The sequence below is a fragment of the Chrysemys picta genome, chromosome 7, assembly GCF_011386835.1.
Source record: "Chrysemys picta bellii isolate R12L10 chromosome 7, ASM1138683v2, whole genome shotgun sequence".
In the NCBI taxonomy this organism is placed as follows: domain Eukaryota; kingdom Metazoa; phylum Chordata; order Testudines; family Emydidae; genus Chrysemys; species Chrysemys picta.
The window spans coordinates 53,678,328-53,703,145 of record NC_088797.1 but is presented as its reverse complement, the minus strand read 5'-3'; the positions used below and the strand labels follow the sequence as shown (position 1 = coordinate 53,703,145).

Here is a 24,818-nt window from a genome sequence, read left to right as displayed (position 1 = left end):
TAACAAATGACAACAAAGGGGCTTGAAAAATACCCAGAGCACATGAGGGGCTCTTAATCCTCATGCTTCAGGGCAGAAGTGAATCAACAATGGGGATCAAGAATAAATTCCTTTTGGGGTTTAGTAATTAGTAATGTAGAGTATTATTAGAGTATTTCACCTTCTCCTGAAGACTCAGGCATTGATCTCTGCCAAGATGGACACTGGACTATGTTGCCCATAGGTTTATACCAGCATGGCCATTCCTGTGTTCCTAAAGAATACTCATTTGTACATCTCCTCTCTGTGACAGAGTAAATACTGTACCTCTACTGCATCCACAGCTTTGATGTTATGTAGAATGAATTTGATTACTACAGGCAAATCTTCCAATTTTACAGCAGGCACAATGATCATAGCAGACTGCCGCACCTAAAGGGAAGAGCAATATTGTGTCATCTGTAAGACTAGGGTGCCAGGGGGATGTAAAGTTTATTCTAGAGCACTAGCACCCCTTTGGGGCTGCGTAAATAATAAAATAGTCTTTAATACACTCAAACAAACAACCTGCATTGTGCTCAGAAGCAACCTGAACATGAGAATTGTACCATTTCAGCACGTACATAGGCTCTGGCTGGGAGAAGCCTTTGTACTTCACCTCCATTCTACATTTTCACCCTGCTGTACAGTTATCTTGTAGGTGTTGCCTTTACAATGAGGTGACACCTCATAAAAATGACTGCCAGTCAACAGAGACATGACTGATGCTATATCAGCAGGGATTCATTCTGAGAGGGGGTTGCAGAATGGTGCCACTTGTGTCTTCTTCAGCAGCATTCAGTATTAATAAAAGTCAAAACAAAAACACAGAGACTAAGCCCAGTGCCGAGTCACTGAATCTCCCTCAGCCGCTTTCCAAGAAATCATGATCCACAGTGGGATCCCTTTAAACAGCCAAAGTCAGACAAGCAGCAGAGGTCATCAATATAGATATAAACTGTCCTCTCTGGCTCCTTTGCCTCCATGTGCAGCAGCATCTCTGAAAGGCAGCCCACAAGCCTGTTTACAGACTGTGAGCTAGTGCCCCATGCAGTAGTGCCACCCTTTGGTTAGACAGGGCATTGCACAATCGTTTCAGATCGACAGGGCAGTTAGTCTGCCCTTCTGGTCTGGGTCTCCATAGTCCTTCTGGAGGCAAGGACATTAATTTCTGTCCCACTGGGATGTACGGGCTTCCCCTTATGGCTGGCAGGGTTATCTGGTCCTTTCCTAAAGGGGCCTGGAACCCCCTTTGGCTTTTAAGTCTCTGTTAAGGGGTTGGTAGGGGAACTCAGGCACATTTAAGAATCCAGCTCAGGACCCTTAACCCAGGCAGGCAGGCAGAATCAGTCCATAACAGTTTTCCTGCAATACTCTGAGCTCCTTCCTACTTCCATTGGCTCTGTAGGCTTCTGCGGCCTGTGGCTCTGGTCGTTCATTCTTTGGGCTGTTGTCAGTCTGGGGAGGCTTCTCGCCAGCTTGCTGGCAGGACCCTCTTTCTCTGGCCTGCTTGCTCCTCTGGCAGCCACCCCACCCTTCTGCTTCTCAGCTCTTTTTCTCCCCCAGCTGCTGTGAGGCTGCAAATCAGCACTGACAGGCAGTTATTGCTTTAATTTCTTGGTTATCAGGCCAGCATGGGTTCTATACACCCCATGACACAGACCTTTCTCTCTTTTTAAACTGAGATGCACAGTGGAATTTCCATAATGGGGAAAGGTGGCCAGTGGTTCTGAACAGAGACTGGTGATATTTAATAAAAATCCCCAGAAAAAAGTGAACTATGAAGTGGCAACATTTGCAAATGATGAAAAATCATTCCCAATGGTTTGGGAGGATTTACCATCACTGACAGTTTTTAAATCAAAATTGGATGATTTTCTAAAAGATCTACTCTAGGAAATATTTTGGAGAAGTTCTCTGGCATGTGTTATACAGGAGGTCAGATTAGATGATCACTATAGTCCCTTCTGGCCTTGGAATCTATGAATCTACAAAAAAAATATTTAGAATAGGCAAGGCTGGAAAAGATAGCGAGGAACTTCGCAGGGAGTAGGGCAACACCATCATGGCAAGGTAAGGGAATGGGCAACACGATTGCCAATGATATTCAGTGCTGACAAGTGCAAAGTAATACACATTGGAAGGGATATTCTGAATACCCATATGTTGCTGGATTCTAAATTGACTGGAGCCACTCAAGAAAAGACACCTGAGAATTCTTGTAAACAGCTCAGTGAAAACTGCTGATCAATGTCAGTGATGGCCAATAAAACAAACAAGATGTTTGGATGCAAAGGAAGGGGCTAGAGAAGAATATGGAATGTTATATAAATCAGTGGGATGCTCTCACCTAGAATACTGGATTCTATTCTGGTCTCCACATGTCAAAAACTAAATAGCAGAGATAACAAGGGTTTTGGAGATGGGCAACAGAAATGATCAGAAGCTGAAGTGAATTCCACATGAGAACAGCCTGAAAAGACGGAGTGTTTCGTTCAGAAGGGACATCGTATAGTGACACAAAATAATGAAGACGGTAAATTGTGTGCTCCTATTTAGCATTTCTCATCATACAAGATCAAGGGGACAGTCAATGAGATTGAAGGGCAACAAATTTAAGATGGATAATAGAATATTTTTTAAAAAATAACACAATCTGTGGTACTAGGTGTCACAATAATATCACTGAGGCCAAGAGTTTAATAGGATTTAAAGGGTTAGAAATGTACACGTATAATGAGAACATCCATTTACAATAGACAGGGTAAAAACAATAGGGGAAATAAGCCCTTATGTTTCAGGGCATAAACAGTTGCTAACTGAGGATGGCACATCCTCTGAGAACACACCACTGCATTATAGCCAGAAAATCTCATACAAGTCATCCTCAATTCACTGCTTTCTCTCAAGAACAATTTTATATAATAGGCTTATAGATTCAAATGACATTCCTGCCACCTTTCCCACTTTGGCTGGCACAGAAAGACTCAAAGGAGCTGGTTTTAACACAACACTTGGAATGATCAGAGCAGCTCTAATATTTATGCTTCTGTTTAGTAGAGAATCTCTTACCTCAGCCAAAAGTCCTGCGTCAAGATCCAAACTGGAAAGGGCATCCAGGATCGGAACAGTTAGGCGATTGTCCCGTTTTAACAGCTGGCTGATACACAAGAAGAAGATTGCAGACAAATAAATACAAGTTTTTTATTAAGTGGAATTATGCAATTATAAAATGTCAGCAGTTTCTCCACTCACTCCAGAATCTCTGCAACAGTGACAAATATATGCCAGAGGCACTATAGAAAATGGTTACTCTGGAAAAAATTGCTTCTCTCTGAACACAATGAATTTGGGATCACTATAATTTAAGTGGACATGAAAAGGAGTAAAGTTTACTATTTCTCATTGTTATTTTGGGCAGGACTGGGAGCAATGCCTAGCACTTTCCAGTATAAGCCTCAGTTTTCAGGTGGAGCAAGGACTTGAAATTTGGCAAGGACTGGTCCTGGGGTCAGTGAGATGCCTTTTACCACCCCATAAAAATCCACCCAGATTTGGCCAAATTATAAAGCCCTGAAAATCACGCATTTGCCCATGCTCAGTAAAGATTTGTTAGAGGCTTTGTTCTTAAAATTTCTGAACATTCCATGTTACTGAGCATGCTCTGGTCCCACTGACCTTCCACATGCCCCAGTCATGCTCTCAGGCCCAGCCTCCTACATCGCAGACCCAGAATTAGAGCACCAGGCCTGGCCGACACTTAAAATCAAGGTTGACATAGCTATATCACTCACATTTGTGAAAAATCCACACTCCTAAGCAAAATAGGAGTTGACCTAACTCCCAGTGTAAATGCTGGTAGGTCGACAGAACACTTTGGGGAAGTGGTGTTCCTACACAGACAGAAAAGCCCCTTCTGTCAGTGCAGGCTGCATCTACGCTGTGAGGTTATGCATAGCTATGCCGGTATAGGCCCCGTAGTGCAGATATGGTCCCAGACAGGACACAAGCACAACAACAACATCTTTCCCTTTGGCTTGTGGGGAAAGTGCACTGAGCAGGGAGCCACCTTCCACTGACTGGTGTTAATAACGTATTGAATTTCACAGCCTGTTACAGGGGCGTGAGGACTTTTCCAATAAACACAGTAAGAGGCAGGCAAGTATTATTGCCCATATTTCACTGAGTGGTGGCACAAGGTCATTAATAGTGCTCTCTGTAACCAGTAAACTCACTGCCCTCCAGAGCCAGGAAAAGACTTCACAAATCTTGATCCCAACATTACTCTGCTGTCTTGTAGACAATTATGTAAGATACTATGCAACTTGCAAAGTGCATGTTGTGTTCCCGCTGGTGGTTGGTCCACATAAGTGTTAACAGTATTAGGCTGTTACCATCTATTCCTTTAGCTCAAGTAGTAAAAATCTGTGCTGTGGCCCTAAAGGTGCTTGGTTCAAAATCTGCTGATGACCCAAGCAGGGGTCAGTATGAATCCATATGATGGAATTTCTGTTTTTTCAGTTTCTTTTTAAAAAACACATATGAAATTACATACAAAAAACCACCCAGCACTACAAGAATGTTAAGGTTATTCAGCCAAGCAGTCAAAAGTTGCCTGTGCAAACTTAATTCTGCCACCTTGTACATACATATTATTACATGATATTTAATTATTATTATGAATTATTTTTATTGCAGTAGCACCTAGAAGCCCCAGGTGTCCATTGTGCTAGGCATTATACGGAGGTAAAAGACAGTCACTGCCCACAAAAACTTAGTCTAAGGCCATGTTTTTACTAGGAAAAAAGGTGTATGTTTAACATGCTTTAGCTAATACATTAACTACCACGTGTTGGTACAACCTGTCCCAGTGCTCTCTTCTGGACAGTCACCAATCTGCAGTAAGAGACCCACGCATGAGCCCCATGTGCTTCTAAGCCCCCTGTCTAGTCACTGTTTCTGGCGCTGAGTCTCTAGAGCACACTCCCAGGCACAGACCTTTTGTCTGAGCCCTTCCTTAGATCATGGGATGACAGTCCAACCACACTCGTCCCCAAAATCAATGCCTCAGATCACCCAAGCCCTGCAATTGCTTTGACATGCACCCCCTGAATTCCACCTGATTGCTGGCATGCTGGCTTCTAATTCAATCCCTTCAAGAAGATGGCAGGAAAGATAGATTTAGCAAAGGATGTTTTTAATTATAGTCCTTTTACTCTTAGAACACATTAGAGTGTGTTATAGATCTTTAAAAACAACGTCCTAAAACGCACCCTCCCCTTAGTCTGATCTCACGCCTTTTATGAGTCCAGAGTCTTGCCAGTGTTTCAGTCTAGGCAGAGCTCCTCCTGCCTTCTCTCTCTCCAGCCCATTCTGCTTACATGTTGCGGTGGCCAGCCCACCTTCGCAGAGAGCCCACCCCTTAAATATAGGGCTGATCTATACTATACAGTTAGGTTGACCTAAGGCAGCTTACGTCAACCTAATTATGTCAGTGTGTACACTATAGCCTTGCTCCTGCTGATAGAAGTACCTCAATCCACCGACATAATAACTTCACCTCCACGAGAGGCATAAGGCTTATGCTGGTGTAGTTAGGGCAACACAATATCTGTGTAGACACTGCATTACTTACATCAGTTGTTGGTTGTCTTGTCAATTTCATGGCAGGAGCCGTGTAATTGACAAGAAAGCCGGGCAGCTAAAGTCCAGCTGCCTCCAGCTCTCCTGGAGAGCTGGACCCCTCTCCTGGCTGAGAGCTGGGGCAAGAATGGACCCTGCTCCCATCTGGAGCTGGGGAGGCAGGAAGCCTCACGTGACTTCCCCCGCTCCCAGTAGGGAATGGGGGGTGGGTGGGAGGAGAGGGAGGAGAGAGACAGCCCACTGGGAGCCCGAGAGTCTGTGGAGCAGCCAGGCTCTGGACAGGAAGCTGCCTGCGGAGCTGAGAGACCAGGCTCTACTGCCCCTCTTAAGTCAGTGGAAGCACTCATGGTGAGGATGTGCACCACTGACCCAAGGAGGGCAGTGTGGACATGCACCTAATATAGGTCGACTTACATTTCTAGTGTAGACATACCCATAGTCTCTAACCGCTTTCTGCCATGTGCTCAGGCTGAGAAACTCCAGCTCCTTTCCCCCCCACAATTAGGCACTGATGTAGACCAGGGGTCTCTAACTCAAATGACCACTAGGGCCGCATGAGGACTAGTGCATTGGCCCGAGGGCCGCATCATTGACACCCACCCCTTGCTGCCCCCGGCCCCGCCCCCACTCCACCCCTTCCATGAGGCCCCGCCCCTGCCCCACCTCTTCCCGCCCCTTCCCTGTCCCCATTCCAACCTCTTCCCCAAAGTCCTCACCCCAACTCTACCCCCTCCCTGCCCCCAGGGGGCGCAGGAGGGGTGTGGGGTGTGATGGGGGCTCAGGGCAGGGAGTTGAAGTGCAGGAGGTGTGCAGGGTACGGCAGGGGGCTCAGGGCAGGAAATTGGGGTAAGGAGGGGTGAGGGGTGCGGCAGGGGGTTGGGGTGCAGGGTACAGCAGGGGGCTCAGGGCAGGGAGTTGGGGTGTGGGGTGCAGGAGGGATGAGGGGTGCGGCAGGGGATTGGGGTGCAGGGTGTGGCAGGGGGCTCCGGACAGGGGGTTGGGGTGCAGGAGGAGTGCGGGGTGTGATGGGGGCTCAGGGCAGGGAGTTGAGATGCAGGAGTGTGCAGGGGGCTCAGGGCAGGGAGTTGGGGTGCGGGAGGATGTAGGATTTGGCAGGGGGCTCCAGACAGGGGGTTGGGATGTGGGGTGCGGGCTCCGGCACCATGCACCGTGGCCACCTGGCCCCGCTCTGCTCCAGGAAGCAGCCAGAGTACCGGGGGGGGGGGGGGGGGGTGTTCCCGCGGTTCCCCGTTCCCGGCCAATGGGAGCTGCAGGGGGCAGTGCCTGGAAGCGAGAGCATGGAGCCCTCTACTTCCTCCCTCCTCCCCCCCCCACCCGGGGCTGCAGGGACATAGTTCCAGCCGCTTCAGGGAGCGGGGGTAGGCAGGGGGGGGGGCACGCGGGCAGGGAGGCGTGGGGAGCTTGGCGGGCCACGTGTTTAAGACCCCTGATGTAGACAGTCCATTGTTCCATGTGGATGATCCAGTATTTAACACACATTAGAGTTGATGACCCTAAATCGCTCTGTGATTGTTTCTCAGTTAGAGTTTTGGGGCTGGGTAGAACCCCTTCCCATCGCTGTTCCCACCCCTCCACCCCCAAACCTCCTGCTATTCTGAGGAAACTGACTGGCTGAGGGAGTGGGGGAGTTCCACTCCAGAACAAGGACACAGAATTAACTATGGACCGCCTGGGTACAGAGTCTGAACTAGGAGTTGCTTGGAGGAGAGCCAGCTACTGCACTGGTGCTTGCAAAAGGGGGACTCTTACAGACACACAGCCTGGAGACAACAGGACTGCTGAGATAGCACAGCAAGACCTAGCAGTTTGAGCTCACAGCACACACCAGCATCAGAGTGCACGGACAAGTTGGACTGACCCAAGCAGGGCTTGCATTGGTGGGGGGCAGAGAGTCTGGGCATGTGCCTAGTTAGGTTTGGGGGTGCTGTATCGGGATAAGGGAGTCTGTGTAACTCCTGCCAGAAAGCCTGAGCTGGATCTACTCCTGGCTTTGCCTGAGTTAGAAAAAATGTTGTTCTATTGTTGACCATGGTGCCTGATCTAGGGAGTTAACTCTGACCCCACAGGAGGGAGGATTAGTGTTTGTGCAGAGACATGGGGCTGGGACCTGGAAATGCCCCCCATCTGACACAGTCACTCAAATAGGTGTCTCTCACCCTTCTTGAGCAAGGCAGTGTCTGGGATACAGCATAATAACCTGCCCCAGGGCAAGATTAGACATAAGCTCAGCCCCTACAACAAAATTGATGTCCTACACCAAAATGGAAGATACAAAACAAAGTGGAGTTCACAATTTGATAAAACATATCTCACCTCTGGTGCACTGCATAGCTGGGAGTAAAGCATACACAGGGAAGAGGATTAAGAGACAGCATGAGTGTCAACCTTACCTAACCTCTCTGGCAACTTCACTTTGCTGGGAATCCTCCAGGATCTCTGGCAAGCTGGTAATAATGTCATGCTGGATTGGCGCCGGAGAAACACTAACCATCTGCATTAATTTCATGACGAGATCCTGCAGAAGAGGGAAACATTGGGATATGATAATTTCATCACCACCATAGCAAATTAAAAAGGAACATGGCCTTCTCGCTAACCACCAGCAAAAACCCAGCACATTTTCACAGCAATGATGACATTATAAACACAATGTCCTTAATGAAGTCATTTCTCTATGCTTATACTGGACAAACCCATAATCACTGTCCTCTTGATTGACCACATTTAAATAATAATTATACCTAGCACTTTTCATCAGTAGATCTCAAAGCACTTTACAAAGGAGGTCATTTTTTCAGATGGGGAAACTGAGGCCCAGGGAGGTGAAGTGACTTGCCCATAATAACCCTGCACGCCAATGGCAGAGCTGGGAATAAAACCTAGATCTCCTAAGTCCCAGTCCAGTGCCTTCTCCACTAAGCCAAATGACAATTTAAATCACACTGTGATTTTTAAAGCACTGCATATTTTGCTGTTAAAACCCCAATTACTTTGCTGGGCAAAGGAGATTGGAAGATAAAAATAACCAAGCCTTTACAATTGACAGCAACTCTCTTTCATTCAAACCACTATGGGACAGTTGCTCTCTTTTATTAGTAATGGTAGTTGAGTACTGAGTAATCAACAGAGTCAGACTGATTTAATAAAAAAAAAAAACAGAAAAAGGAAGCAGAGAACACAGAAAGCAAGAACAATTATACGGAATCCATCTCTAATTCTCTACCAGACTCCTTCATCCTCCTCATCTACCTCTTGGCCATCTAAGCGGCAGTTCTCAAACGTGCTGATGGAACTGTTAAATCCAGTTAGCTCTTCAGGTTCACTGACATCCATTCTTTTCAGTAACAAGGCCAGGCAGTTAAACAACTATGAAGTTCTTCAGTTCAAAACAACTTAGGCCATGTCTACACTATAGGCACTTGGCGGCATAGGTACGGCGCCATAGCTATGCTGCTGTAAGCCTGTAGTGCAAACACAGACCACAGCAATGGAAGGGGGTTTTCCATTGCTACAAGAACTCCACCTTCCTAAGCGATGGTAGCTAGGTTAATGGAAGCATTCTTCCATCAGGCTAGCTGCGTCTACACTGGGGGTTAGGTCAGTATGGAATTTTCATACCTCTGAGCACCTTGGCTACAACAACCCAAGTTTTAAGAGCAGACCAGGCCTTAAATCAAGGCTCTTTAAATGAGACAAGTCAATATGCCCCTGACTCCCACTGAAGTCAATGGGAGGTCTGTCACTTATTTCATTGGGAGTTACGTCAGGCGCTAACTCCAGTACAGATTCCTGACTGAGTGTTTCAAATGCACAGCTAACATTCAAAGTCCTCGGGCTACAATCTGAATGGTCTGTCAGGAGGAAATAAGGAAAATAAAAAACAGTCCTTATTTTTAGGTGTCAGGCAACTGTGCCTGCAAATCTAAAGGACCTCTTGCCAGAAAGTGATCTTGTCTTTGCTGTGGGGGTAGCAGGGAGTGGGACATGTTCCTTCCTGACATCCACTACTGTACATTTTCTCCTACATTCAAGAAACACTGCAAGACATTTAATGGTCAAAGATATCTTTAGCATGATCATAGTGGCTCTATACTTATATCTTCCCCACTATTTACCCTCATTGACCCACAATAACAACTCCAATAATTTGATGCCTGAGCCTGTACCCTTACTTACTCTGGGGGAAATCCTGGCTCCACTGAAGTCATGGGGAGTGTTGCCACTGACTTCAATGGGGCAAGCATTTCACCCTGGACTTTAATTAGACTACTGTCACAAGGACTACAGGATTAGATCCTTAGTCTATACATATTAAGGTTTGGCCTCCATTAGAACAGCTGCACTGGTTCAACTAAACTGTCTTTAATCTGGTTAAATAAGGGCAAACACCTAAGATAGATACAGATGCATTGAAATCATTTTAACCCTCACTTAAATCCTCATCTCTTCTATATCTAGTGTTCTCTGCCATTCAAATGTTTACAATTTGCATTAGATGGGGTTGTTCTGCATTCCACAACTTACACATTGGGTATTAAAAATTTCCCCAATATCTGTGGGGTTAACACATTTTCATACTGGGACAGTGCATCATGACATCATGCTTTACAAGAACAAGATGTCAAGCATTTGGATAAAATAAATTAGTACTGGAGAACAAACTTTAATAGATTGGAACTTTCTATATTGTTCATCTGAAACGTCATAAAGATTCAGCTAAGAAACCACATATAATTTACAGGGCATTTCCCTACATCTAACTTCCCTAACTTTGTGGACTAGACTTTTTGTTCAGTCCTCTTTATTCCCTAGATTCTCCTTTGGCCCTCTGCTTTGGGAGGGAGACAGGCTATTCCACTTTATCATTATCATCAAAATTTCTATCAGCCCACATATTAAGATCTGTGGGTCAAATCCTAAGATTCATAATGGCCATTGTCATAAATGGTTTGAATATAGTATTAAAAAAGAAAGCCGGAGGTTTTCAACATGTTTTGGTTGCTTGACCCCTCCCATACTTTTTCAGTATGTGCTTGTTATCCCCTACAAGCAAAATAGTTCTCTCATCCCATCTGAGGATGCTCAAAGAACTAAATGTAGAAAACATATTGCTGACTGCTACTTACCTTGCTGTCAAGTATTTTGTCAAGCCATTTAAACTGATTGACAATAAGCCGGGGGAAATTAGTTCCAAAGGTGCCCACACTGAAACATCAGAACAAGTGAAATACAAGTCAGTTGAAGTTATCCTACCGGCAGAGCCAACACCAGTCTCACTGTTAAGCAAGACTGTTACAGAAGCCAAAGCTGGAAACAATGTAGAATGACTGTCCATTTTTCTCCAGATTCATTATTTTCCTGATACATGGTTACCCACCATTGTGCTAGACTTTGAAACAAAAGCATTCAGCTAGAGGAATTGGTTTTTGTTTTAAATAAAATATTAAACTAGTAATGATGTGGTGCCCATGGACTGAATGAAAGTATGCAAGGCAAATTCAGCTAGAAAGAGAAATATCATGTATTTACCAAAATAAAGGGCAAGGGGAGAGAAAAGTGCAACTGTGAAAAATGCAAAACTGCAGCAGAGCCTCTCACTGCTAGCTCTCAGTTAGTAAAGGAATTTCTGCTAAATATGTTCCAAACTATGCAGATTAGCAAGCCCTCATGGATTAGCTACCTGCAAAATTTCATTTACAACCACTGCAGATTTCAGTACAAAGTAGGGCAAACCATTCACAGTTCTCACTTCCTAAGCATCCAGAAACCAACGGTTATCAGTGTGTCACCCGAGATCAAGCCTCAGTACCACAGGCATTCTGGCATGCAAATGAACACTCAGTGTGACTTAGCTTCAGGCCTCCTCTATCCACAAATAGCTTCAAACTGGATTAGTGAAGAGAGTTCTAAAGCTCTGCCCACACTACAGAAGAATCCAGGCTAGAAATAAATATGTTTAGCCCATGTAAACATTAACAGAGTTTGTAAGTATATATTGCAGGTCAGAGTTAAGGATACTGTAAACATGTGTAAGAAATAATTTTTACATTAATATGTTCATTAATAAATGTTAATGGAATATTACTATCATTTAGTTTAACTGATCATTTCCATATTTTCAAAACCTTTTTCTCCACCTTCTTTTGTAGCTTGTATGAGAGCAACTTTAAATATAAGTTTAATTACATTTTTGAAGGGGAATTTTCTAGTTGTGGTTGGTGGGGGGAGGGAGGGCATTTGTGGTTTTGTTTTTGTTTTTCCAGGAGTGTGAAATAAGAAAAAAAGGAAACCTGAAAATTAAAATCACACTGTTGTAAAAAGTTACATATTCCTGAGCTATGTAAGAGTGGGGAGAATTTGCTGTGGAGTTCCTGAGTCGCACAGTACAAGGGAATTTGGAGTTTTTGAAGTGAATTGCTGAAAGGGATCTCAGTTCTTGCAGATGTAAAAGTCATTGTTGTACTCCGGACTCTGCTGGGACACCTTTTAATTCCACTCCCATAGTGCCTCTGCCTTTAGTCTTGTACTGGGCAATATACCCAATGTAAGCACCAATAGCCAGTGAATGCACACCACATCAGGGGGAATTCCCCATCTTTAGGCTTGTCCTCTACTATATGCTCTGAGTACCGTATAGTACATTGTACTCTCCCTTCCTCAGATTCAGTGTTTTCCCATATATGTAAATAGGGTCATTTTGGTTAAACTTTAGTCATTGATTAAAAGCAAACACCTGGGATCACACTCAACAGACAAGGTTTCAGTTCAGCTCAGAGAGAAGATATTAAGGCACTCACGTGTCAAAAAAGAATTCAGGGAGCTTCTCCAATAACACTGTTATAATAGCAGGCTAAAATAGAAAAGGAAAAAGGCAGTATTATGCTGCTGATTTTTTTTTTTTAGACTGTGCTAGTGCTCAGAGGCCCCATTCAGCACTGGGCCCAGTGCCTTGGCACTGCATGCACACAGAGTATAAGGGACCCAAAAGCATGAACAAGAAACTTTGCTCATTGGAATTCTCCGCTCACGAGCACAGACAGAACACACACAGCATGCAAACCAGAGGAAGATTCCTGCAAAGTGGAAAACCTTGGTAGTTAGATGCACCCCTAGACCAGAGTCACAGAGACTGTGGAGCCTATTCACCTCTCACCTACAGGAACAAAGACATATAAGCAGGGCCACTTACTTGTTAGGTTTAAAGTACCAAGCAAAATAACTCAGGCGTGGCAATGAAAATTAGTTTAAAAAAAAATGCATGTGTAGGGTTACCATATTTCCACAATCAAAAAAGAGGACACTGGGGGGTGGAGGGGGAAGCCCTGCCCTAGCTCCACCCCCATCCACTCCCTCCCACTTCCCACCCCCTGACTGCCCCCCTCAGAACCCCAACCCCCCCTGCTTCTTGTCCCCTGACTGCCCCCTGCTGAGAACCCCCCACCCCTAGAACCCTACCTGTCCCCTGACTGCCCCGACCCTTATCCACTCGTATGGGTGGCAGGGTTGTAGAAATTTTGGTGGTGCCCAGAACCCCCCCGCACCTGTCTAAGGCTCTGGGAGGGGGGTTGGGTGGGGGGAGGAGGTCTGGGGTGCGGGTCCTGGGCTGGGGATTAGGGTGCAGGAGGGGTGCAGGGTGCAGGCTCTGGGGTAGAGCTTGGGTGCTGGGTGCAGGCTCCGGGCTGGGGCAGGGAGGGAGGGCATTTGTAGTTTTGTGGGTGTGCAGGAGGGGGTGAGGGGTGCAGGCTCTGGGATGGAGTTTGGGGGTAGGAGGCAGTGCAAAGGGAGGGGGTGCAGACTTTGTGAGGGAGTTTGAGGGCAGGAGAGGGTGTGTGGGGAGGGGGTTTGGGAGGGAGTTTGGGGATAGGAGGGGACGCAGGGGTGAGGGCTGTGGGTCTGAGGATGAGGGGTTCATGATGCAGGAGGAGGCTCAGGGCTGGGGCAGAGGATTAGGGTGCAGGGGGATGAGGGCTGGGGCGTTGGAGGGGTTTGGGGCATTGGAGAGGCTCGGGGCTAGGGTGGAAGGGCAGGGTAAGGGCAGCCTGTCTTCCCATTAGTGGATGGGGGATGCTAGGACCCGGGGGCAGCAGACAGCAGTTGCTGCTGGCTCTGGCAGTACAAGCAGGCGGGGGAGGGCTTATGGGGGGAACGCGCGGTGGGGGGTGGTGGCAGGTGGAGGCCGGGGACCCATCCAACACTCCCCCGCTCCCTGACTGCCCCCCCCGGTCTCCCCTTATCATTCTGGCTCCACGTGTTTGCAAAACACGCTGCCCGGTGGGTCAGTTTGTGTGTTACACAGGGCTGCAGACAGAGGGAGGGGGGAGCAGGGGAGGGCTCTGGCTGCTGGAGGCCAATGGGAGTTGGTCAATCGCCCCAGCCGCCCAATCAGCGGCCGCACTCTGCATGGAAGGGAGGCGAGGGAGAAAAAAAACCCAGACATTTTAACTTTGTTACCAATTCCTCCCGGACAGCTATTTAAAGATGTAAAAGACGGACATGCCCAGGGAAATACGGACGGATGGTAACCCTACACATGTGAAGCCACACTCCCTTCCCCAGACTCCATTATGTGACCTCTCTGCTGGAGGCATCAGAAACAACCACGACCATAAGGCTGAAAAAAGTTTCTATTTTAACTCCCTACTTTCACACACACTTCCTATACAAAACACTCCCCTTCATGGATCTAATGTTCCCTACTTGGCCTCTGCCCAAATGGGATTTTTCAAAATGTATTTAAAACAACAATCATTAAAATGTTTGAATTACAAGAGAATTAAAAAAACAGAAACATTTTCCCTCCTGGCTCCTGATAAGCCTTGCTCACTGGTACAGCAGCCTGTAGCAAGGCAGCTACTGCCCTCTGCCTCAGAAACTGTTGTAGTGCACATATGATTAACAAAGTGCCTTGCAAGGAAAGGCTCTGTTAACATGATGTATTGTTACAATACACTGTGCTTCATTTGTGCCAGGAAAGTAATTCAGGAAACTGAAGGGTAATGACTGCCACCTAGTCAGAAGAGTATAAGCATGCAGTACGCTGCAAATGAGACTGGCCTGCTCTTGCAAGGGTATACAAGGTAGTGGGGGAGGACTCACAGAGCTTTCCAACCCAATACGCTTTGCACAAGGACTAGGCATAATCATAGTCCTTGTGCTCCCCAAACATAGCAATTGCTTCCTCCTAGTGTCTCCAGCATAGGCATGCGCACAAGGTGTGCCGGGTGTGCCCTGGCACACCCTAATGCCCTGAGCTCCAGCTGGGAAGGCTGCTCCTCCCTCTCCCCTCCTCCACTGTTTGCAGGGCAGGCTGAAATCAATTGCTTCCTGCCTCCCTGCTCCGGCAGGGGCCGAGTGAGTCTCAAAAAAAAAAAAAAAAAAAAAAAAGCCTTAGGGTTAGGTGTGGGCGGGAGTGCGGGGCTATCAGCAGCAGCACAGCCAGCCCCTGCTTGCCTAGGGCTGCCCCGCACCTCTTGGGCTGATGGCCATGGCAGCCACATGAATGGCTGCTCCCTGCAAGCCAGGCTCCACTCCGGCCACAGCAGGCATCAGGTGACCCAAGGGAGCCCAGCTAGGCTAGGGCTTGGTGCAGTGGGAGACGCTACCGGCAGGAGCCATGCAGGGGTGGGGGAAGAGAAGCCCCAGACGGGGCTGGAGCCACGTTGGGGGGAGGAGAAGCCCGGACCCTGGCAGGAGCTGCACTGAGGGGGCGGAGGAGCCACACTGGGGCAGGGAGGAGAAGCCCTGGACCCTGGCAGAAGATGTGGGGTTGAAGTCCCCATCTCGGGAGCCCCAGCCACCCTAGCGGCAAAAGTTGCAGGGCTTCAGCCCTGACCCCACTCTGTGTGGAGCTGGCCTGAGCCCCTCTGTCTCCCATCCCACCTGTGGAGCTGGGGCTGCGTGCTTCTGCGGGGCAGTGTTTGGCTCCGCGGGGAGGCTAGGACCCTCATCTCATAGTAAGGGGGCCAGGGGGGCTGGATAAGGGGTGGGGGCAGTCAGGGGACAGGGAGTAGGGTCGGTTGGATAGCGGTTGGGATCCTGGGGGGGGTTTAGGGGCAGGGGGTCTCTGGAGGGGGCAGTCAGGGAGCAGGGGGGGTTAGATGGGGCATGAGAGTCCCGTGGTCTGTCAGGGGGTGGATAGGGGTCAGGGCAGTCAGGGGACAGGGAGCAAGGAAGGTCCTGGGGGGGCAATTGGGGGGGGTCTTTGGAGGTGGTGGTCAGGGGACAAGGAGCTGGGAGGGCTGAATGAGTCAGGAGTTCTGGGGGGGCTGTCAGGAGGCAGGGGTTGGAGAGGGGTTAGGGGAGGCAGGGAGCAGAGGGGGTTGTATGGATCACGAGTTCTGGGGGGGGGGGGTCTGTCAGTGGGTGGGGAGCGGTTGGATAGGCATGGCAGTCCTGGGGTCTGTCTAGGGGCAGGGGTGTGGATAAGGGTCGGGGTAGTCAGGGGACAAGTAGGGACCTAGGGGGGCAGTCAGGGGACAAGGAGCAGGGAGGCTTAGATAGGGGGAGGGGTTCTGGGGGGCAGTTAGGGGCAGGGGTCCCAGGAGGGGGTAGTCAGGGGACAAGGAGCGGGGGGGTTGGGGGTTCTGAGGGGGGCAGTCAGGGGGTGGGAAGTAGGAGGGAGTGGATGGGGGCAGGATGGGGGTGGGGCTCCCTGGGTGCACACCCTAATGAAATGGGCTGCGCACGCCTATGGCCTCCAGGGAACTAGATACCGTAGAGGGAGCAGAAAAGAGACAGGGACATGGTCCTGCCCCCGTTCCATACCAGCCAGCACAGCTGGCCAGCTGTGGAGGAGGGAGCAAACTGCCCCAAGGCAGTGGCACAACATGAGCACTCTCCTGAAGCTTAAGTACATATTGCTAGAACCAAGTAACTAAGGGATTTAACAGATGTTACATGGGTATGGGATTCTTTGCTCTTAATGTACATGTTATTACTAAATAAAGATTGAAGGGTACATTTGTAAGCACCTGGCTTGTTTTTGGGCATTGTACATATAATATTCCTAGGGGTTCCAGAAGCTTTGGTCAGGGGCAGCTCATTTACAGCTCTCAAAGATAATCCCTTGTGAGGCTTTCAAAACTGTGACAATGGAGGCCATAGAAGTACCTTGATTGAGAGAAGAGTATTTTTTTACAGAAATCTTTCCTGCTTCTCCAATGCGGTAGCTGAACCTCCCCACAAAACACCGTAAGTTCCTACCATGCAGTCGCCCAGATGGATTCTCACCAGCCCCACTTCCCCAGCATGGAGTGACAGGGCCCATGGCTAGAGTCGCAATTGTTCAGCAGGTCTCAATATTAGAGAGTAAAGGCTGAAGCCTGGAATACGCACGTTGGGGCAGTCCTTGATGTCCTTATCACTCCTCTTCTCTTGCCTTCCTGCACCCTCCACTGATTCTTTTCCCTATTCACATCCCTCACTTCTCTGACCTTTCCCTTTAAACCCGTAGAGCTGTGTTGTAAAGCTCAGGACTGGAAAAGCAGGGGAGCTAGTCTGAACTGAGGAGCATCAGCAGATTTGTGCAGATTAGTACTTGTCTGCAGCGTGACCAGCTCTATCAGTCCTCTACTTTCGTAAGCATTAGATGTCCCCAAATACCAGACCCGTAACTAGCTATTTTTGCACCTGAGTCAAAAATATAAAATTGCGGCCTCCCCCCTCCATATAATTTCATAGTAGTTACTTTGTAAAAAAAAAAGAAAAATACGTAAATAACAAGAATACTAATGATAATAGAACATTTATTTTAATCATAAGATCCATGTACAAAATCAACTAATACATATAAAGTGTGCATCATAAACTGTGGGGGGCGGGGATCGCAGCCCAGCGCAGGGGTCGGGGCTGGCCTCGCAGCCGCACACTGGGGTCAGGGTCGGGCCTCACAGCCCAGCACAGGAGTCGGGGTCGGGGCTCTCGACCCCCCACATAACCGGGTCGCGACCCCCCGTTTGAGAACCAATCTTTTATAATTACTGTCGGGTGTGTTCTATTTATTTTCCATTTACATTGTACATTTGTCATGGCGCAATGTGCATATCATGTGATTATCATTTTTCATAAAATAATAAGAATTAAAAAACTTCATTTGTCTTTTTCTGCGCCCCTCAGCTTCGCGCGCACAAGGCAAGTGCCTCACTCGCCTTGTCCTTGTTACATCACTGCCAAATACATAGTCACAACTGAAAAGCAGAATATGTTAAAGTGTCCTTACCTGTAAAGTCTCAATTCCAAGTAGTAGTTTAATAAGGCTTTCACAGTATGAATGAACCAAATTTCTGCCCAAAAAAAATGTTATTGTTAGGAAAATGCACGATGTGAGCACGTTGCTTTTGTCCAGCAGAGATTAAAAAGAACATCTACTTAAAATGACAGCAGTATCCTTTTCCTATCAAAAACAACCCCTCAGTCAAAGAGGGAAACTGGTCAGGGTGCTGGTGGTGCTTGTGGTTTTTCTGTCAAACTCTGAATCTTGCTGTATATGGCAGTGGGGAACTAGCTGTATATCAAATATAACTCTGCATTTCCAGACCCTCTAAAGCTTAGGGTCCTTTTAGAAGTGTGACAAACAGGTTTATAAAAATTTGTGGTTAGGCACTAGATGCAGTCAGATTTAACACCCTTTCAATCTTAACTATTGTTATTTAGACCCTGTGAGGGAGGAGGCTCTCAGAGTCCAGGCTCCAGGCCAAGGTCAAGTGTCTAGACTGCAATTTTTAGCCCTGCAGCCTGAGCCCCATGAACCTGCATCAGCTGACCTGGGCTCGGAGACTCAGTGCCGTGGGTTTTTTTTAAATCACAATGTAGATGTACCCTGAGAGTCCTCTTTGCACTGAGGTCACCCTCTGTATGGGAAGAACTGGCTTTGTTGGAGGTATCATGCTATGCCTTGGCACCAGCAACTCTGCCAAAGCCTCCACTGATCTACCATACTAGCACGCCCGTGTGGGAGCAAGTGGACAAACTAGAGAATGAGAAGAGAGGTGAACTGAATTCTATTAACAAATCTGGGGACTCAGAAACTGACTAGATACCTTCCGGAGAGGAAGATAATACAAGCTACACATTTCTTCAGTCCTAGCAGAGCTGTGGGAAAAGTCTGAGTTGGAGCAATAGCAACAGCTGAAAACTCAACTGCAAAGCTCCAAAAGAAAACTCTTTGCCTGACCGCAGTCAAAAGAACTTACTGGAAAGGTGCCTCAGAGAGACCAAAACCTGTCTTGCACTGGAAGTTGGAAACTTGAGAGGGATTCCCGAGATAGTGGTACCATAAAGAAGTCTTTCTCGACTAGGCCCAGTTGTTCTTGGGAATAGCCAGGGGAAATTTTAGAGGCACAAACAATAGTTCATTTAAATTATAAATCAGCCTTGCTCATTTCCAGCTCAAGCTCTGGAAGGGGCCTTGGCTGGGAGAGCTGAGCCTTTGGGGTTTTCCTAGATCTTCTGAAGACACTATTTAAGCAGATGATCTCCACCAAGTCTTGTTAATTTTCTGTCAGACTCTGAATCTTGCTGTCCCCAGTGTTACCCCTACTGCTAACTCCCCAGTGTCTGCTCTTACCACTGTTCCTGGAGTATCATCAGGGAGGACCAAGAAAAGGTACTGTACCACTCCAAAAGTAATTGCTTGTGGCCCAAGTCACCACCTAGACAACTAGTATGCCCAATGACTCCGCACCTTTAACTTACTGTTATTTAAGCGCCATTCCCCTGTCTAGCCATTCCTTTGCCTGAGGGATAGATCCTGTCATTGAGCATAAATTCATAAATTGGAGAAGATTCAGAAAAAAGCCATAAGAACGATTAAAAGATTAGAAAATGTGTCTAATGGTGGTAGACTCAAGGAGCTCAATCTATTTAGTTTAACAAAGAGAAGGTTAAGGGGTGACGTGATCTCGATCTATAAGTACCTACATGGGGAACAAATATTTGATAACAGGCTCTTCAATCTAGCTGAGAAAAAGTATAACAAAATCCAATGGCTGGAAGTTGAAGCTAGACAATTTAAGACTGGAAATGAAGTGCTAATAATTAACCATTAGAACAATTTACCAAGGGTCATGGTGGATTCTCCATCACTGGCAATTTTTAAATCAAGGTTGGATGTTCTTCTAAAATATCTGCTCTAGGAACTATTTTGGGACAGGTCTCTGGCCTGGGTTATAAAGGACGGCAGACTAGATGATCACAGTGATCTCTTCTGGTCTTGGAATCTCTGGCTGTCTATATTAAGTGCTAGGGATGTGATTCCCTGCTCGTGCACATGTACTTGTGCTAGCTCACATCAAGCTAGTGGACGTATAAATAGCAGTACAGCAGTGGTAGCTGGGGCAATGGCAGCACAGGCATGGCTTAGCCATGCTGAGTACAAACCTGTCTGGAACTGGTGGATACATACTTGGCATGGCTAAGCTGTGCCTTCATTGCCACTACCCTTGCTACCAGGCTACACTACTATTTATGCTCGTGCTAGCTCTCATCGAGCTAGCACGAGTCTGCACATGCGAGCAGGGGAATCAAACCCCTTCTTCGTAATGTAGGCATAGCTAAAGAATCTATGAAAGTACAGCTGGCTTAACAGAATGGCTGGCTTAACAGAATAAACCATTCTATCTATGCAAGTACGTCTGGTTTAAAAGAATAAACTCTTCTCCGCACAACCAATTTTGCATTGTTCAAGAAGAGACTAACTCCTAGGGGCAGGGAGAAAGAAATGCATTTTCTCTGACCTCGTACCCTCGCCTCGCACTGGAGCACAAGGCAGAAGGCAGTTCCTGAACTGGTCTCTGTCCTTAATGTGAGTCTCCAAGCCACTGACAAACTCCTGCACAATCTGCAGAGAAAAAGGGAAAAGTCAGCCACTGACTGAGTAGGAACCCTGATCACCCACTTTCCTTTAGGATGGGCTATTTGTGAAAAGGATGAGGGGGAAGAGGAGCTGTGTGCTAAGATAGCCAAGGAGCACCCAGATGGACAGGAGGCTGCAGGCAGAGATAAACTAGAGGGGAAGCAACACAATGGGCATCTTAGAGATAGAGCATAAAACCTATATTACAAAACTAATTGGGAATTGTCAAGGCTGCTTCCCCACTTTGAACTTTAGGGTACAAATGTGGGGGCCTGCATCAAAACTTCTAAGCTTAACTACCAGCTTAGATCTGGTCCGCTGCCACCACTCCCAAAGCTAATTCCCTTCCCTGGTTAGCCTTGAGAGACTCTTCACCAATTCCCTGGTGAATACAGATCCAAACCCCTTGGATCTTAAAACAAGGAGAAATTAACCATCCCCCCTCCTTCCTCCCACCAACTCCTGGTGGATCAAGATCCAAGTGATCAGCATCACTTTCATTATATGATTTTTTTTCTATCTGGAAAAATGGATCATATAACTGGTCATTTGTGAGACTGTGGTAAAATTGAGGTTTTACTGTACTCTAATATAAACAGCCTGCAAATGAGATGCTGGTTACTCTACAAACTCACTCTAGGGTGACAGGTTCAAATTCCCCTCATCTGCTTGAAAAGGACTGAGTCCCAGCTGTGACTTCTCCCAGTGCAGCTGGGAGCATGGTGTCCAATACAGCAAACAACAATGTCCAAAAATAGCTGTGATATTGAAACAAGTAACCTCAGGAGTTTCATATTTGGTCTGGCTGTTTGAGGTGGGGACAAGGGAAAAGAGGAGAGGAAGAGAAAAACCTGGCAACACATTTAAACGTAGCCATTCTATTGCTGGCAGCTACCAGGCCAATTACTTACAGAACAGTGAACTGACAATTTTCCATTCAAAAGTTAAGTTTGCCCTCCTCCCCTTTGCGTGTGTCTTTGTCTCTTGCATCCTTTGGATTTCAGTTCTCTCCCAAGTCACATTTTCTGGCAGTTCATGCCTGAGGAGGGGGCCACGTTGGGCAGAATAGGGGTCATGGCCATGGAGACAGTTGTGCAATGCTTTGTCCCGGAATTGTTCAAGGCCACTTTAGCAGCATGTAAGCCAGATGAGGTTTGACAGGTGCAAGTGCAGATTGCCTCCAATCAGCCTATTAGTGGCTGGTGAGTCAGACATGACAGCTCAAAAAAGGCAGAACCAGAGCAGGAAGGGTGATGGGAGCCAAGGGGAGCAGGGAAAGAGTTGAGCATAGTTTGGGGGATTGGTGAGAGGGGGACAGACAGGCATCTGGAAAGAATGGGCCTAAGGACAAGCAGCAATTTTGTACCTATTTATTCTCAGGAAGGTGGCAGAAGAGGGTGGGGCCATTAGGACACTACTTGAATTGGCTATATTTGCATACCTTTTACCTGACACATTCTGCACTGCCAGTTTTGGGTGTGCAGCAGCAATTAGCCTATGTTAATAGCCTATTAGTATAGGGAGCGGCCACACAGCCAAGTATCACACAGATTTTAAACACTGGCTTCTGATGAAATTTGTGGTGTCAGCTACATACACGTGGGTAGAAAGGATGCTTCCTCAAGATCTGGCAGAGTTTCTTCTGGAAGGTTGCTTGATCAACGGCTACAGAAAAAGTCAAGAGTAAATAATTTTAGTCATACATTTTAGTCATGCAGACTTCACAGTATTTCAGCAACAAATACAAGTTGCTTTGCAGATTACAAGCAGCTACCCACTGGAGCTTACAAGTTCACTTCATCTAGAGTTCCCAGTTAACAAAAGCCTGACAGATACTATTACTCACATTCCCTCCATCATGGCAAAATTGAAGCAGATCTGATGAAATTTAAAGAATAACCAATGTGCCGCCTCCCCAGTCTTGCACAGTCAGCTGTATAGCTCACTCCTAGTATGGAGACCCTGCCAGCCCATTCAAGAACACAAACTGGAGCAAGCAGCATGGACGGGATCCCATGGTTTTCCTTGTGTCCTAATGAATACAGCACGATTAAGCTCTTTCCCCTCCAGCTCAAAGCCCTAACTCCTATACTACTAAAGAAAGACCATTTAGCCCAACAAGATACGACAGCAGCCCTCCAGCAATATCAGACTGCTCTGTCCCCACAAGCACACCCTCCATTTCTACTGTTCCAGCCACTCTAAAGTGAAGCAGCAAGTCTCTGCCAGAACCACTTTAGTTCATCCAGTAGCCAGTAAAAGGGAGCCACTGTGGGAATATTAAAACATGCATCATGAGGATGTTAAGCCTGCAATGCTCCAGACACCAAGTACTGAATGAGAAACTTGACTTGGGATCTCCATGTGGCAATGAAGCTTGGTACTGCTAAGTCCAAAAAACTGCAAAGTGGCTGATTCAAAATAATGCAACCACTTCCTCAGAACTACTGACAGCTGTGCTTGAGCTGGGAGAGGAAGGGGAATGGTAGTTTCCATTTGAAGCTCTCTCACTCTAGTGCTCCTGCCTTTGCAGCTAAATCCTGTAATATTTAAAAATAAAATCTCTACTTCACCCATTTTCTGTAATGGGTTAATAAGGAAATAGGAGAAAACATTAGAGCAACTCCCAGAGCCTTCTCTCATTCCATCCCCATCTATACATTTACAATCTTCCAGCATTCTCCCAGCATGGCTCATGTATGTATACCTCAGAAGAGTGGAAGCATGTGTGTAATGTATTGATCAGTGTGCAGCAAATAAGGCAAGTAAGGATTTACTCACTGAACAATGGAGATCAAAATAAAGGTTTAACAGCTGCCTCATTCACTGCGCATTGTCCACCTTGCATATTGAATAAGGCAGGAATCATGTAATTCAATAGCACGCACAAGGTTGACTTTAACTTTGGCGCTTCCTGAGTTGAGTGCTTTATTCTGCCACCCTAAACTCCTTTTAATCTTGCTTTTTGGATAGATATATACATCCACAGCCACAAACACAGCACAGAGTGCTAAATCTATACCTATGTCATTCTGTCTCTCCCCAGCATTCAGAGTAATTCCTGCTGATTTGACGAGCTGTACAAAGATGTTATTATTCTCCACCACTCCATCTTCGGCAGAGGTCTTCTCCTTGCAAGAGATCCGAGACTTCTTTGTTTCTGAGAAAGCAAGGCTTATTATTGTAGGTTAAATAGATGCAATAAGGAGTGGAGTTCCTTAAGAGAATTCACTAACTCAAAATTAGCCATACCTCAAGATATTCTGTGAAGAGAGGCATTACCTTTGAGGGTCAGACAAGTGGTCTATCCACACTGCTGCTGTCTCTGACAGTCATCAATAGCAGACATTTAGAAGGAAGATATAAAACACCTAGGTGTGCATTACCATAGCATAAGGGGAAATTTCTTACTAGCCCCAGCTGGTGGCCTGTTCATGACCTAAAGCATCTGGTTTAATACCAAGATTTTCTTTAAAGCCACTGTCACCATTAACAAATTATTGGCTGAGCTTGGAAGGCCTTGCACTCAACTTGATGGCATCTCTCTGTCTGTCTGTGAGGCAAACAGCTGTGCATATCTCTCTATCAGTGTTATAGAGGGTGGACAATTTATGAGTTTACCCTGTATAAGCTTTATACAGAGTAAAATGGATTTATTTGGGGTTTGAATCCAATTGAGAGCTGGGTGTCTGGGTACTGGAGAGAGGTGACTTGCTAAGTTGTTTTCAATTAAGTCTGCAGCTTTGGGGGTGTGGTTCAGACCCTGGGTATATGTTGCAGCTGGCTTGCGTGTCTGGCTCAACAAAACAGGGTTCTGAAGTCCCAAGCTGGCAGGGAAGACGGGCTCAGAGGTAGTTTCAGCACATCAGGTGACAGTCCCAAGGGAACAGGAGTACCTGTGGCACCTTAGAGTCACTGTGACCCCTCTGAAACCTGTCTATAAGGCAATCACTTTTGAATACACATCGAATTAATTCTAACTCATCAATGCTTATTAAACTGGGGGGAATAGGGAACACATGAAGCACCTGCTAGCTCTTTAGCACAGACATAAACAATTGCAGAGGTGCTTGAGGCTATCAAACAACATACCCCATCTCAGCTCTGCCCATCCTCCCAATAGAGTGTAACATGTTGGCACCCTGCATGACTTGTGTAAGCTGGAAAGCTTGTCTCTCTCACCTACAGAAGTTTGTCCAATAAAAGATATTACCTCACCCACTTTGGCTCCCAGACAGAAAGAAGAGTAATTGGGGGAAGGGGAAATGGAAAGGGACATGAACAC

At 46.8% G+C, this 24,818-nt stretch overlaps 1 protein-coding gene across 14 annotated transcripts in view; it reads right to left on the bottom strand.

Annotated features, from left to right (window-relative positions):
- The window catches only part of FANCD2 (FA complementation group D2), a 206,072-nt gene that overhangs the window by 167,672 nt on the left and 13,582 nt on the right, over positions 1 to 24,818 (bottom strand). For 12 of the 14 annotated variants that reach the window (XM_042850045.2, XM_042850048.2, XM_042850051.2 and 9 more), the window contains exons 3-11: positions 23,556 to 23,693; positions 22,131 to 22,198; positions 20,415 to 20,518; positions 17,900 to 17,963; positions 12,480 to 12,532; positions 10,809 to 10,887; positions 8,073 to 8,197; positions 3,091 to 3,178; positions 307 to 411 (exon numbers count right to left, since the gene is read on the bottom strand). In XM_042850045.2, coding sequence (XP_042705979.2) covers positions 307 to 411; positions 3,091 to 3,178; positions 8,073 to 8,197; positions 10,809 to 10,887; positions 12,480 to 12,532; positions 17,900 to 17,963; positions 20,415 to 20,518; positions 22,131 to 22,198; positions 23,556 to 23,693 — 824 coding nt within the window. Of the gene's footprint in view, positions 1 to 306; positions 412 to 3,090; positions 3,179 to 8,072; positions 8,198 to 10,808; positions 10,888 to 12,479; positions 12,533 to 17,899; positions 17,964 to 20,414; positions 20,519 to 22,130; positions 22,199 to 23,555; positions 23,694 to 24,818 lie in introns of those variants that run through there. The other 2 variants (XM_065553199.1, XM_065553198.1) reach the window with 2 other exon arrangements.